Genomic DNA, 16,603 nt, shown 5'->3' with positions numbered 1-16,603 from the left:
TTCTTAGTGGATAGTTAGTAATTAATTAATTCTTCTTGAGACAATATTAAGGTGGGCGTGTGTGTTACTTTTCATAATAAAATATTTTCATTTTTCATATACAATCAACAAATTGAAACCCTAATTAACATACTTATGAAACTCAATCATGTCAAATGTATTTGACTTTATGCCATCCATCTCTTACAATTAAAAAACATATATACAATCAACTAATTGAATCCTAGTTAACATAATATGTCAATTGTGTTTTACTTTATTCCATGCATCTCTTACATAACAAGACGATTAATAACTTAATCTACATAATATTTGAAAGTTTTATTATCTCCCAAGATTAATATATAAGCCCAATAAACAGGGGGAAATAAAAAAATTTTAAATTCTACAACAGAACCCAAATAAATTAAATCTTAATTAAAATTTGAATAGTATTGACGCATTATAATATTAAAGAAAATTCATTTTGCTTTTTATTAAAAAAAAAACTCAAATAGAATTAGGAAATAAGAGACAAACTTTCGAAAGAATGAACAATTAGACCAAGTGGTTCCATTATATATCATTACTCAATAATTTCTACTACTTTAAACTAAAGTTCTCTACTATAATATTTTTAATTGTAATTAATTAATTATATTTGTATCACCATATTGTGCTAATAAGCTTATTTTATATAGGGCAACAAATGTATAACATATAGTAGTGTATTATATAAACATCCATGTATAACACTTATTATGATTTTGTACTTATTTTTGTGAATTATATAATCAATACCACATGCTCAGATTTGTATTATATGGGAATCAATATATAATACAAAGTACGATGTGTATAGTTTTTGGCTTTTAAAAAGATGTGGTATATTTTTCCCCAACAAAAAAATAAATATATTTTATTATTTTTCAAAATGTCTGAAATTTGAATCAATGTATCCCAGTTAATCTTATGATATGATGCAATTAATTCAAGTGGTAAATTAGTTTACATTAATAAAAAAAATACTATTTTTTAAATTTAAAAAATCAAGTCTTTTGAAAAGTTTTTGGTTAAAAAATTAAATTAAAAATCTGGTTTTCATGGACACGAAAAGCAAGCCAAGCCAATGCTAATGTTTTATATAATGATGATAAATTCTTAATATATGTTGATTTAGACCATTTGGACCCAGCACACTACTTATTATATACACAAAAACAATATCATTTATTTTGGACCTACATATTATTTTACCTTTGGATAAATTTAAGAACTTTTTAAAATTCTTTTACTTTACTGCCTCAATACACCTCACAAATTAAAATATAAAATATGAAATGTTTTATGTATTTACTCTGTATTTTATAACACAAACTTGTGTGTTTTAGCATTTTATTTCACTTCAACTTACGTAGGTAAGTTAGAAATTTTAATATGCAACTATAATAATTTCAAATTATTATAATTAGACAATTTGCTTTGTTAATCATATATTGTAATTTCTTATTTGAAAATTATAGCATTATACAATTACTTGCTACTGATAATTATGTATTTAAAGGTTATTTCTACATGTATAAATTGAGTCACCCTTCCATTTTAGAATATAAAAATTTTATTTAAAAAGTTTAGTTTCAGATTCCAAATATTCTTACCAAAATTATTTCTCACACATGCCATCAAATTCTAGTTAGCAAATTAATATTCTTTTACCAACCACATTAAAATGTAAGGAAGATAAAGGATGTAAATTAGAAAATATTAACCAGTTCTCTTAAAAGTTAAACAAGTCATAAATTGATTTATCTTTTTTACTAAATTAAATTACACAAATCAAACATTATAATATTTGTAATTTATAAATAGTAATTATTTATAAATATTCTAATAGTTATTTATACAAAATAAACTAAGATATCAAACATTTTCCGTAACACTCTCAACCTTAGGTATAGTAAAAAGTTCTAATCATAAGGATATATATAGTATGAAATATGCATTTGACTAGTAAAATTAAAAAAAAAAATAGACACTCTTTAATTTTTCTCAATTGAATAGGATACATATTAAGTGTGCTCTGATTGAAAATCTCTCTAACCCTAAATTTACATTCCACTACAGAAAAATTAAATCTGAACTCAAACAAGATATATATTTTTAGAAAGTTTTGAAGTTAATTTTCTATAAAAGCATTCTGAAACAATCACTAACCCTAAAATAGCCATTAAATTAATAAACGGTGACAAGATTAAAAAAAAAAACATGGAGAAAGAATTTTATAGTTGTTAATTCAACTGAAGTCTACAAAGATAGGTGTAATAAAGATGTCGAATTTTTGAATTGAACTCCACTTTAGGTCTCTATCCCTATTTTTGTTTCATCCATTCACATCATTGCTCCTTCTTTATGCCTCTTGAAAAAGTGTTTCTAAAGATATTTTTTCATAACCTACGTGTTCTAATAGTGTTTTTCTTGTGATGATAATCAACCACATGTCCTATAGTCAAGTGATATATATTTATTATACATATATATTTTTATTTATTTTATAACGTGTCTTAACTTTGACAACAAATACGTGTATTCGTTGACATGGATGGATGTGGGAAAGGGATATATATATATATATATAATCTTTATTACAACATTAATTTCATTTATGTGATTTCAAGAAATATAAACATAAATGTTTTTTAATTAAATAATTTCTCAAGTGCATATAAATTCTAGTTTTAAAAAAAAAATTGTTGTTTAGATCTAGAGTGAGAATATTTGATTCTTAATTTAAGTCTTCAATAATGTAAATCTTTAATTTATTAAATAATTAACAAAATTTATCTTTTATATTCTCTTTTATTTTTATATTCTTTTCATTTTAAGAACATTATATTTTAATTTAATAGATCTTTATTATCTTTATCAATTGTTCAATTTATTTATTTGATATCCATTAACTTCACTTATATGCTTAAAGTACTTTTCTTTTAATATTTGCAAAAATAATAAATATAGAGAAAATATATATTTCTTGTTATTTATTATATAAAACATGTTAACTTCTATAAAACTTAGAAAATGACATTTTAGAAATGATAGTGGTAAAAAGACAGTAAGACTTAATTATTTTAATATTAAAAGATTTTAATATAAATAGTTTTGTTATAAACCAGTTTCATTATTTTAAAGCACACAATAATTTTAAAAACTATTTTTCTAGATTTATCTGATCTTTTTGTAAGAGTTTTTTCTCTTTTATTCTTCTAATTGAAGATTCAAGTGCGTAGGATTGATCTTGTGGCAAGTTCTTCAATTTGAACCTATCAATTTCTCTATCTGCGTATGTTAAGTTTCAACTATTTTCTTGGTCTATTTTTGTTTTTTATTGCATGTGAGTCTTCTTCCATTTGCACGTGTCATTTTAATAATCAATATGAGTTTATGCTGATTAGTGATCATAAAGGTATATTTTTATTGTTCTTGTGTTGTTCCTAGGTATAGATAGAACATCTTGTAGAGCTAAAGATGTTTTGGGTGTCTTGGAGCTTGTTAAGAAATTTTAACGGGTAAGGGAAGCTAGTGTTGAATTTGTGTTGCGTGAGTTTTATCAGTTTGATGTTTTGCATGTTGTTGCTTTAATGCATTTGGGGATGAAATTTGATTGTTTATGATGAATTTAGTGTAGTGTGTATGTTTGATATAATTTGGTATGTTTTAGATTATGATTTATGTTAGAGTGATTTTGTTTGATTTTTGCATTGTTTGGGAGAATTTTGAATATGAGAATTTGAAAAAATTGATTTAAGTTTCTATGTCTTAAAATTGTTTAAAACCAATGTATTAAGAGAAAAGTACTAATTTTAGCAACTAAACAGGTATAAGTTACCTTAAAATCACAAAATGCATCTATTTATATCTGATACAACGCTGATCGATAGTAGACTAGCATTGAGCGGTAGCAGACTGGGATTGAGCGACAATCTCATTGTGCAAGTCAGGAAACATTTTAGCTCTAGGATGTTGAGCAATAGATTGTACTGGTGAGCACCAACTTTTGCTGTTGAGTGCCAAATGGTATCGTTGAGCACTAACTTTTGGAATGTTTTGGCGTTGAACGTTCGAATGGTACCGCTGAACACCAACTTTTGCGAAGGCTTTGGCACTGAGCGCCCGAATAACGCCATTGAGCATCAATTTCACTATCAGTTCTATTTTCTTTTTTTTTTAACCGGTTCTATTGATTGGTATATTTGTCTTCATGGCTTTAAAAAGTTAATATAATTTATGTGTAAGTGTTGTTTGTGAAATTGTTGATAAATTTATGGATAAATATGTATGTGAATAATATTGTATTAAATTGTGATGATAATGAGCTTGTTAATAGATATGAGTATTATATGTGTTTGGTGTAATTCTAAGAATCTTGTGGGGAAGATTCTATGGTAGCTAGTATTTTTTTAGTGTATGCATTGATTTATGGATTGAGTAAGGAGGTATCCTAAACTCTAATAATCATACACACCCATGTATAGTAGCATGTGTTATGTGGTGAAAGTCACAGGATTTGCTTGGTTTTAAATACGAAGAAGATTAACCTTGTGAGTAGTAGGATGATAATCCATTTGTCTATGACTTTGTAGAGTATAAAGACTACTACATGCACGCCTCCAGTGAATTTCGATATCAAGGGCATGTCTCTGGATAATTGAGTTTACAGATGTGTACATATACATTTCTTGTATTTTATCCAAGTTTAGTTTGTATATATATAATAGGATTTATTGGTTTTGGATTAACTCTTTTGTATACTAGCTTACCATTTTTGTGTTTCTTATGTTTGTTTGTTTTTTTTTCTTTTGTGATAATTATCTCATCAGTGTGAAAAATGAAAATACAGGATTAGGATTAGAGGTATCTTTAGATAATAAAGAACCATCAATTATAGTAATCACTAGTGCAGCGAGGGGCTTTTACCGCGGTTCATTTTCACTATACGTCGCGGTTCTTGAACCGCGGCATATTCAGCCGCGGTAGTAAGTCAGACACTTTAGGCCGCGGTTCTAACCGCGGTATATAGGTTGCGGAATATGCCGCAGTTGTCGAGGGAACCGCGGCCTAAAGCCATTTTTTAAAAAAAAAAAAAACACTATATGCCGCGGTTGAACCGCGGCAAAAGAGTGTAGAATATGCCGCGGTTAGTGTCAAAACCGCGGCCATATGTCTCGTTTTTGAAAAAAACGAATCACTATATGCCGCGGTTGTGGTTAGAACCGCGGCATATTCCCCTGCAGTTTTTTAAAATTGCAGGTCTGTTTTTGTGATATCCACTACCACAAAAACAGACCTGCATATAAAAACATGTACAGAAATTCAATTTCAACATAACAAACACATGTTCAAATGTATTTCAACATCAAATAAAGTACAAAGTCTAAGAAAATTCTATCTAATCAAATGCATTGTTTAAATCTAAATCTAAGAGCTATTGTATAATCTAACTATATACTTTGCAGCAGCGTTCCTAATGAATAATAGTGACTTCTCAGGAACTGGTGTAGTAGTCTTGAATCTCTGCAAAAGACAATTCATTTTAATTAGTGTATATGAATTCAACATTTGTTAAAAAATCAAAATTTGTTAAAGTTAAATATTACCGTTTCCCAGCGACTTGTGATGTGAGAACGAACAATATGGGTCATCCAATACATTACATAGTATCCACACTCATATGACCCATTTTGTCTGTTACACTACAATATATCATCACAGTTGATAATAGTTAGTGAATAACATTTGTTATAAAACAATTATAACAAAGTATGACTTTAGCATATGTCAAACCTTGAGAGAAATCCAAGCAATCTTTCTACTATTAACAATTGATCTCCCGTCCATCATCATACTTGCTGGAATAGAACTGTATATAAAAAAAGGTTTTAGCATTCAGTTATATAACAAAGAAAGTCCAAACATTGAGGTTCTTACCAATCAATTGCTTGTTTGAGTTGTGTGGGAGGAGGCCTGTGCAATGAGCAGAACCACAAAGCATAGTTGTCTTGCATAGACATAACAAGAAGTTGCCAATGGCGCCTGAAATTCATAATAACGTAACTATTAAATATTAAAATCACATATGGAACATTATTATGTTAACAAAGTTCACTTACCCGGATATATAAGGCAAAAAGTATATTTTCTTGCCCCTTCGAAAACTGCTTATCAGACTCATGTTGATATGCTCAAAATCACTTGATTGATGAATTGATTGGGGATCAATGAATCCATAATCATCAGAACGCCCCAACTTATTAGTGACCCCAGACATATACCTGAAATCAAAAATTAACTTTGATATAAGGATACTTGATATATAAATCAATTTTATATATAAATAATTGGTCATAGACTTACATCGTCCATAGTTGAATAATTGAAATATTCAACTCTTGTGTTCCCGACGCAAGCTCACGGACATCTTGGCTATTAAGGTATATTGGGACCTCAGAGCCATGCCCAAATACATTAGCATCATACTGAACCTCCAAAGGCTTATCATCAATGATGTCAGCAAGTAGATGCAATGAAGAAAGAGGGTCATCCTCAGATAGAGGAATCTTCTGTTGTGCCTGCGTCTGTTGTTACATGAAAAGATAAGATAAGTTTTGACATCAAAAACCTTTAAAATTGAGAAGTGTAAAGAAGAATTTCATACCGAGGGGTCAGAAACTGGTTTAACCAAAAATTTAGGCCAAGTGATAAACGACTTATATGCTTGTTCCACAGTGAAAATCTCTTCCGTGGACAGTGGAACCGAGGCATCTGGCATGATCATTTCATCCACTGAGACCTTCACCTCATCCTCTAATAGTTGCATACCATGACATACAGTCGCTGACCTAAACTCTGTTCCACGAGCTACCAGCACCATCTCAGTATCTTCTAAAATGTATAGCAGACATGGACTACCATCGTCCATGTCATCCTTTGGGATGGCTGATGCGGAACAACTTCCTTTGCCGCTTCTCCCTGTCAGAGTAAATGTTAGATTATACAAGAGATAGAAATAATTGCACATTAATGTTTATTAAGTTTACCTGTGGGAGGGGGAGGGATAACATGTTCCTCTATAGGAGACTGCACCGGGCGCATGCTCTGAAACTGCTCCTGGTATAGCATCTGGAATTCAGCCCTCACCTCGGCCCTGATCTCCTGCATAAGGTCTTGTCGGACCTTTTTTGTGATCTCTTCTGTCATCCTTTGTGTATCGCTGTATGAATATGAAGGCTGACGAGAAGAGCTCCCAAAATAATCTGTAATTCCTACTCCAGGACCTGCAGCACGTACACGTCCAGGGTGCTCAGGTCGTCCAATTGCAGCAGCAAGAATATCCTGGCGACCCTCTGGAGTGAATTGGCCTTGGGAGCTCTGCTCAACCAAGGCGTCCTGTAACATTACAAAACACCATTATTCTTTAAATAGTTTAATGTAGTATGTATAATGACAATATTTATTATTTTAGGAACAGTGATAACTTACAATTTTTTCAGAAATCTCTCGTGCAGTGTCGGAAGAGTAGGTGCCCGATGGTCGCATACGGGCCAACTTCCATTTCTCATGTCTAGACGGTGGAGAAGGAGGCTGAGGAGGGCTACCACTCTGAGATGGTGGTATAGCATCTGCCTTTTGCTTGAGGATTTTCTCCTCAAGCTTCCTATACCCACCACGAGATAATAGGTGGGGGTTTTTGTTCTTAGCACTTGTTCCTTGTGCTTTGCTTCTAATTGCCTGTCACATACACATTAATTAATCAGTTCATATGATATATATTTGTTAATGAGGAATTGAATAATATGAACTACACTAACCTGCCATTCCTCTGACATCCGACTCTCTTTAAAAACCCGCCAAGTCTCCTCATCAATGGACTTATATGAACTACATGGACTTTTATGTTTAAGGTGTCCAAAGATGTACCTTGATGTCAACTTGCTTTTAAAGTTTCTGAAATTTTCTGCAACAGTTGACAAACACTTATTTCTAAGTGTTGGGACATTTGGAATGTCAAATGTCATCTGAAAAAAACATAATAAAGTTGTATAAGTACAAAATTATCAATATAAACAAATTTTAATTCAAATGCTATTAACTAACTTACCAATATATCTTGCCAAATAATGTTCCGATCACCCTCGGACACATGATCAAAAGATGGAATGAGAATGCTAATCCTATCACGTGCCACTACTCCAAGGTATGATCGGAAGTCATCTGCATGGGGGCCAGTTGCCACACCCGTGGTGACATTCACATTCACCGGAGTTCTTTCACCACTATTTTTCCTCATTAATAGTTGTTTCATCCTAGTGGGTCCTCTAGTGGATCTGGTTGGGGGAGCCTCATCCCCTGAAGAATGTGGATGATCAGCCATATATCTGTCAAAATAAATAACAATTTGTATAGCATCTTAGAAAACCATCACATATAAGATGTTCTCTAATTTGAGTTGCGTTCAACTTTCTCCCATTCAAACAGTTCACACAAGGACATCTAAACTTCACTTCATCATCACTTCTCCCCTCATTACGTTGCGCAAATTGTATAAATTCCTCTACACCTCTCTCGTACTCAGCACTAATACGTGGTAAATTAATCCAATTTCGATCCATATTCCTAAATATTACATAAAAAGATAAGCTACTAAAAATCAAACTTCCAATTTCATACATATCATTGAAACTTAGTGAATAATATTTTAAGGTTTATAAATAATACAAGAACTACAACACACATTACCAAAACTATAGCAAAAATCATACCATACATTACCAAAACTATAGCAATTTCATGCATTACCAAAATTAAAGCAAAAATTATACCATACATTACCAAAACTATAGCATTATAGCAACTTCATACATTACCAAAACTATAGCATTATGCAAAAACTAATGAAGAAATCATGTTAAGAATGCAAAAGGACATAAATACCTGGAAGACGAACGGCGAAGAAGACGCAACGAAATCGCAGCGAAGAGGGTGAAAAACGCAACGAAATCCAAGGTATGATCGGCTAAAACTGGTTTTTATCGTCAAAAATGAATAATGACCGAACAATTTTGAGTTTAAACGGTGAAAAACGCAATATCTGAGATGATTGGTGGTTCGGAGAAGAAGAAAACGCGAGAAAACAGTGAGGCACGCGAAGAAGACGACACTGTTCCAAGTTTTAATTTTTAACTCTGAACGGGGGAATCTACCGCGGTTCACTACTTAAACGCGGTATAATAGGGGTATATGCCGCGGTTTCACTCCCAACCGCGGCATATACTGCTTAAAAAAATAATACTAAATGGCATTTTTGAAATTATTTTCAAACTATATGCCGCGGTTCAGCGGGCAATCGCGGTATATACCTCGAAATATTTCAAATATATATTAAATTAATTTCAGATAGGAGAATATGCCGCGGTTCTACGAGCAACCGCGGCATATACCCCTGTAACGTGCTGAACACAACTGTCTCCCCAACTGCCTTTTGGGGAATTTCAGTAAATGAGAAGGGTATATGCCGCGGTTCTCTGGACAACCGCGGCATATACCCCCTGCAACTTCTGAAATTCTCTGACTGGCAGAGAAGTTGAGAAGTTACAGGGTGTATATGCCGCGGTTGTCCAGAGAACCGCGGCATATACCCTTGTAACTTTTCAAATTCTCTGACCCAGTCAGCACCTGCAGTAAATTGGCAGGGGTATATGCCGCGGTTGTCCAGAGAACCGCGGCATATCCTCTGTTATTTAATTTTTTATTCATACGTGGCGTCAAAGGCAATGGTTGACTGGAGTATATGCTGCGGTTTTCGTTGAACCGTAGCATAATGTGCGCTGTAAAAACCCAATTTTTTACTAGTGAATGGAAAGTATATGAAAATATTAGTAATGATTAATATTTGTATAAAACTTGATTGGTTTAGTATGATTATATAAATGTCATATTTTTATAATTTTTTTTTAGGACTTTATTAATATGTTTTATACTATATATTATTATTTTTTGAATATTAATGTGAAATATTTTATTTTATTAATTTTAAACTACTAAGGTGTTACAACTCTAATTTTAGTTTTATATAAAATTATTTTGATATACTCTTAAAATTATTCTTTTCAACCGAATTTCGATATAAAATCTGTAAAACATTTTAACATTTATAAATTATGCAATTATTCTTATCATTCATTATAAGATAAATGACATTCAAAAAAAGATATCATAAACACTAATAGATGTAGTTAAAACCTTCATAAAACAATTAAACAAACAGTTAACAAATATAACGCGACAATAAAAATTAAGTTATATACTAAAGAATAAAAAAAACACCCATTTCACCTAACTAAAAACAAATTTAACTCTGAATTATTCATTTATCAATTCAAGCATTTGCAATAAGTTGCTCGGTGAGCATAAAATTCAAAATCCGGCGCCAATCTTGGGCCTTCCTTATTTTGCATGTTAGGCCCATACTCTATGCTTCAACGTTTTCTGTGTTTATCTTCTTTTACTATTAGTAGTAGCAGTAAAATCATATGCTTGTGTATATTTATTTATTTATTATTAACTAATTATTCTAGTTTTAAAAAATGGTTAAACTTAAATAAATAATTACCTAAGAAATAGAATAGTAAAATAATTATTTTAATTACAAACTGATTAAGTTTAAATAAACCATCACTTAAAGAATTACAGTGATAAAAAAGAAAAGAAAAGGAATTTGTTTTTAATATGAGTAATTATTATTATTTGTTTTTCCGTTGTGAAGTATACTGTGCATAATAATAATTGTATCTTTTAGTAGTTATAACTCCTTGCTTGTAATCTATACAGCAGTAAAAAGGAGGCTATATAGATAATAGAATATACAGAATTAGCAGACATATAACAATATAATTGATAACAGTCTCCTCTTCCTTTGTCTATATATATTAACTCTCTTGTCTCTCATTTCAGCTATCATACAGACACAATCGCCCACCACCATTTACACACACTCACACTATATATTCTTCACTCTCTTCCTTCTTTTTCTTCATCTTTTCTTTACAAACCTCATTTGCTGCCATGGCTGACAATGTTGTTGTTTCCAACATGGAGCTTGAGAGATTGCTTAGCATGAAAGGAGGCAAAGGTGAAGGAAGCTATGCCAACAATTCCCAAGCTCAGGTTCTCTTTCTCTCTTCTCTCCATTTTCTTCCATTTTACCAACAAAATCAACCTTCCAACAACCTTTACTGAGTTTTATAGTATTCTTTTCGGTGTATTTTGAAATCATAACAGAAAATAATATTACAAGATCCAACCGAGAATCCAAATGGATGCAGACACATTTGTATGTACTGAGTGCTATTTCGCAGAAGTATTAAATATAGACCATACAATAATACGTGAATAGTCATAATGACCATTTAAGTTTCAAAAAAAATGAAACTTTTAACTATGTTGTTGATTGTTATTCTATTTTAATCTTCACTGATATGTACAGTTTGATGTAAAATGATCAGAAGTTGCTGTTTAACATGTGGTTTTTATGCAGGCCATCCATGCCAAGTCCATGCATCACCTTCTGAAAGAAGCCCTAGATGGAGTTCAACTTCAAGAGCCTAATATCCCTTTTGTGGTTGTGGATTTGGGGTGTTCATGTGGCAGCAACACCATCAATGTGGTGGATGTGATCATCAAGCACATCATCAAACGCTATGAGGCCTTGGGATCAGAACCTCCTGAGTTTTCTGCTTTCTTCTCAGACCTTCCTGGCAATGACTTCAACACCCTCTTCCAGCTCCTTCCTCCCTTGGCCAACTATGGAGTTAGCATGGAGGAGTGCCTTTCCGCCAGCAACCACCGTGCCTACTTCGCCGCCGGCGTCCCTGGCTCCTTCTACCGGAGACTTTTTCCAGCAAGGTTCATTGATGTTTTCCACTCAGCCTTTTCCTTGCATTGGTTATCTCAGGTAATTAATTAACTTTTGTTAATTAAAAGTTGTAACACTTTTTATAATTATAATACCTTTTTACATCTGAGTTTATTTATATACAAAAGTGAAGATGCTTTGTGCTCATCATATGTATAAATTAAACTCCTCCATCTTTCTTTATTTTTTTTCTTTCATTCACTTTTGTTTTTCATATGAAAGTATTAAGGGATTAAAACTTTTGTTAATTAATTAGTAGTATATCACTTTTCCTTCTCTCTATTTTTTTTTTTTGTTTCTTTCTTCTCTTGATATTTCCATTTGAAAGTTCCTTTGCAGGGAAAAGTAATCATGTCAGACTCCTGTTTTGTTTTGGTTGTTTTAAAGAAAAAGGTCGCATATTAATGATTTCATTTCTAATCCTAATATCTTTCATTAAATTAATCATTTTGTTTGCTGAACTCTTTATTCCACCTGAGCCAGTTAAATCACACAAATAATAGTAGTAGACTTCAGATCATGCTGCTACTTTTCTTTCTTTTTGCAATTTTGATTATAGAATTCAAACTTAAAGGTACCATAAAATTCTTGAAAACTTTTAGTGAATAACGATTTAGTTGGTTTTGTAAACAACTTTTAACCAATATTTTCACCCTTTAATGACTTTGAAGGTCTCATTCACACCCCACTAACCCATCAAACAATCTGTGTAAGTCTATGCAGTAATTTCTGCAACAAAACAAAAACAAAACAAAAATATTTGCCACTTCCCGAGGCCAACGTAACAAAACCGTTACATGTGTAATGCATTAATTCGAAGGCCAAGTCCTACCTTATGGTCCAAAGTTGGTGCAACAGAACCATGCTCTTTGAAGACTTATTATCATATTTCAGGAACATAATGACGTATTTTGGACTATTTTTCGATGCATGGAGAGTAATTAAGCTCACACTTTTTTATTCAAGTCCATGCATTGGTTGATGGAATCTCCAAAAGTGAATCAAAACACAAACACTTAAACGTGTCAGATGGTATTTCAACATGATTGATCCAACATGAATGACTAAACCTTTTACTATGTTATGGAACATAGGTACCAGAATCTGTGATGGACAAGAGGTCAAGTGCATACAACAAGGGGAGGGTGTTCATCCATGGTGCTAGTGAGATCACAGCAAATGCTTACAGAAAACAATTTCGATCAGACTTGGCTGGGTTCTTGAGTTCAAGGTCTGTGGAATTGAAGAGAGGGGGGTCCATGTTCTTGGTTTGCTTAGGCAGAACTTCTGTGGACCCCACAGACCAAGGTGGGGCTGGCCTCCTATTTGGGACCCACTTTCAGGATGCTTGGGATGATCTTGTCCAAGAGGTAATTATATCATATTAACAACATTTTTATGCGTGCATTGTGTGTCAAAACAGTGCAGAATGCACATCCGCACCCCATAGTCTTACATATCTGTCATTGGCAGACCAAAAAGGAATTTAAGACACATTAGGGGAGATGAAAAGGGAAAAAGTCAGAAACATAAACAATCAATTGTTGTAGGCGTCACAATAATGTAATAGCTTATTATTGTCGATTTTTCACTTCACTTGTCATCATTCAAACAAGTTTATCTCAACCGTTTGATGGCCACCCCAAGTTGATCAAGCTAGCCATCCTTGCATTCATCATGATGTCGGCAGAAATAATAATTAGCTGCTGCCTACCATAATATTAGCCAACAGATAGGTTTTGGATGTTTAGAACACACAGAATCATCATCGTAGCTTAAAGCAAGACAACAAGGATATGTTTCCATTCATCTCATCTATTTTTACCTAATGATTTGTATCTGTACCTTGAACTGACCCAAAGACCAAACTCTTTTATATTATACACATAACCTCTACAACGATATGTTATTAGCAATGCAACATTATAGTTAAGATCGTACAGAATTTAATGAGACATTCTTAACTTGCCCAAGATAATTTTGTATAGCTCATATAATATGTCTACATATACACTAAAAGTTCCCTTTTTTAGTTTGGGCAAATCTCTTTCATTAAAAGCAGCCATTTCATTGTAAATACTGACCATTGCCTTTGGGGTGTATGTAGGGATTTAAAGTAAGAAAAGTATCAAATGAAAAACTATATATTTTTTTGCTTTCAATACATTAAATGTTGTACTTTGTATCAAATGCTTATTTGTTGGGTTTCTTATATTAAGTGGATACTCTTAGCTGAACCAAACCTTTGGTTGAGAGGATATATATATGAGGTCATGAATGTTCTGTTTTCAAAACCTTTTTCAACCAAGTAAAGAATATGGTATATCCTTTCATGTATACTGACATGTGACATGTGTGTATGGTACATGGACTGAATCATATTGTTAATCACAGGGATTAATTAGCAGTGAGAAAAGAGACAGCTTCAACATTCCAGTTTATGCACCAAGCCTGCAAGATGTGAAGGAGGTGGTTGAATCTGATGGTTCATTTGCCATAAACAAGCTTGAGGTGTTCAAAGGAGGGAGCCCTCTTGTGGTGAACCAGCCAGGTGATGCTAGAGAAGTAGGAAAGGCCCTTGCCAACACCTGTAGGAGTGTGTCTGGTGTCCTTGTTGAAGCTCACATTGGTGACAAGCTTAGTGAGGAACTTTTTCTGAGAGTGGAACGTAGAGCAGCAAGCCATGGCAAGGAGTTATTGGAGCAGCTACAGTTCTTTCACATAGTTGCTTCCCTTTCTTTTGCTCAATGATAATGAGAGACAAACAAGAAAAAGGCCCTTTGGACATAACAAGAGGACAAGGAAAAGGGCTTTATCTAGTTCCCTTACTATCCCTCTCTTTCTTTTCGGGTGTTGTTTTGAACTTTTTATTTCATAGGAAGAGTCAAAACACACATGAGAGAGACAAAAAAGAGGGTTCAGCACTTGCTGCTCTATTTTTTTCTCTCTTATGAGTGTTTTTCTGTGTTCTTACAGACAGTTTAGCTACTTTCTACACATCATGTGTTTTCTGACTTGTGTCCCCTTGGATCTAAAATTAAAGCTTTCCTCATGTTATCTGAAATAACAGCTTTTCACAGTGTGGATGTACATGTTCACATTTTTGTGAAAGCAGCAAGAATGTTCTGTACTAACAAACTGGAGTATGGAATATGTCATTTGATGAATGATGAGTCACCTCTTCCTTTCTTCTTTGTGTCTATCAGTGACCACTATGTCTATTACATAGGAGGCATACCAAATCATATGAGGTCGCAAAAACAGATAAAAGTTAATCTTATCATGCTTAAGAATGGTATTGGTCAAAATCATCTCTTCTCATTCTATCATGTGATAATATGTGTATAAAAAGTATACCAGGTGATAGCACAAAAGGAGCTAATATTTACATATAACAAAAGTGAAGTTAAGATCGTGTTTAACTTAAACAGTTTCAATTATCTATGTAAGATTGCATGATTAACTCATGCCACACTCACTAGATATGCAAACACAGTATACACAAATACATATAAAACATACTTTTCTTTATCTTTATCTTTATCTCTCAATCGTTATCGTTATGACATATAGTATACAGAAAAGATATTATTGCACTAATTATTATATGAATGGTTGTACGTATAACATTGCTTTTTAAAGTAATAATTAGATATATATTGGGTTGCTTAGTGATGTTATTATTGAAACGTGGAAACGTGGTTCTTTTTTCAAAGGCTTTGAATTATTTCTTTGCTTTCTCATCTCTAAGGTAGCTAGTTTCTTACTTTACCATCTGATTATGTTAAATCATATCAACCATGTCTTGTGGAATGCTGAGAAGAGCAAAATCTAACTGATAGGAAAAACAAATGATAATAACCTCAGTAAAAGAAGAGATGTGAAAACAGAACAACAGAAATCCTCTTGAAACAAACAGAAAATATCAAGAAAGAAAGAAGAAAAGAAATGAAGCATAAGCTGACTTTTCATTCCCTCCACGCATCTGATAGTGTAAAGTCTCTTTATTAAAATCCCACATTATCATGTCCATTAAATGAGGTGCAGGAAAAGATATCAATCTAATGGCACCACAGTCCATCAAAAGGGTAAAACTTCAAGGCACCTTGCACTCTTTTCAAAACCTCCAACTGGATCTTAAACAACTTTCACATTTTATATACAGATAAGGATCAGTTCCAGAGACATAAAGACACGTGTCTGCTAAATTCACAATCATATTGAATCAGAAGAAAGAAAATATACTGTGCCACATATCACTCTTCAAAATTCACCTCTGGAGTATACAAAATGATAATATTATTTGACCCTTCTGCCCATTAGTATATAAAGTTTACTATTTTCTTCTCCTTACTTGATATCTGATATCTTGTCAATAAATCAAACCCCGTTTCATTTACTTTAATGATCCATCTTTTCAACTTATCAAAGAGAAACTTTAGTCCCCATAAACGAATAATCTCATGAAAACAAAGGAGATTTGGTGGAGCAGGATAAACACACAAGTGAAGCTACTTTAAATTTTATCCATTGATTTGGATTAAGCCTCACTTTACAAGAGTATTTATAGATACATAAGTGACTCAACTAATGTATTCTAACTTCACTCACCATATTTAATGCATATATTATTATGGTACACCTTGATATGCATAT

At 32.5% G+C, this 16,603-nt stretch overlaps 1 protein-coding gene across 1 annotated transcript; it reads left to right on the top strand.

The window, feature by feature from the left end:
- The first annotated feature begins 10,973 nt into the window (after window positions 1-10,973).
- Window positions 10,974-15,109, top strand: LOC124833035 (indole-3-acetate O-methyltransferase 1-like). The gene is made up of 4 exons (XM_047307401.2): window positions 10,974-11,199; window positions 11,570-11,986; window positions 13,042-13,317; window positions 14,342-15,109. Exons 1-4 carry the CDS (start codon window positions 11,098-11,100, stop codon window positions 14,696-14,698), a joined length of 1,152 nt encoding a protein of 383 aa, XP_047163357.1. The 5' UTR covers window positions 10,974-11,097; the 3' UTR covers window positions 14,699-15,109.
- The last annotated feature ends 1,494 nt before the right edge of the window (window positions 15,110-16,603 follow it).

Source organism: Vigna umbellata, chromosome 5 (assembly GCF_029865625.1).
Source record: "Vigna umbellata cultivar VRB3 chromosome 5, Vumbellata_1.0, whole genome shotgun sequence".
In the NCBI taxonomy this organism is placed as follows: Eukaryota; Viridiplantae; Streptophyta; class Magnoliopsida; order Fabales; family Fabaceae; genus Vigna; species Vigna umbellata.
This window is presented reverse-complemented; position numbering and strand designations above follow the sequence as displayed.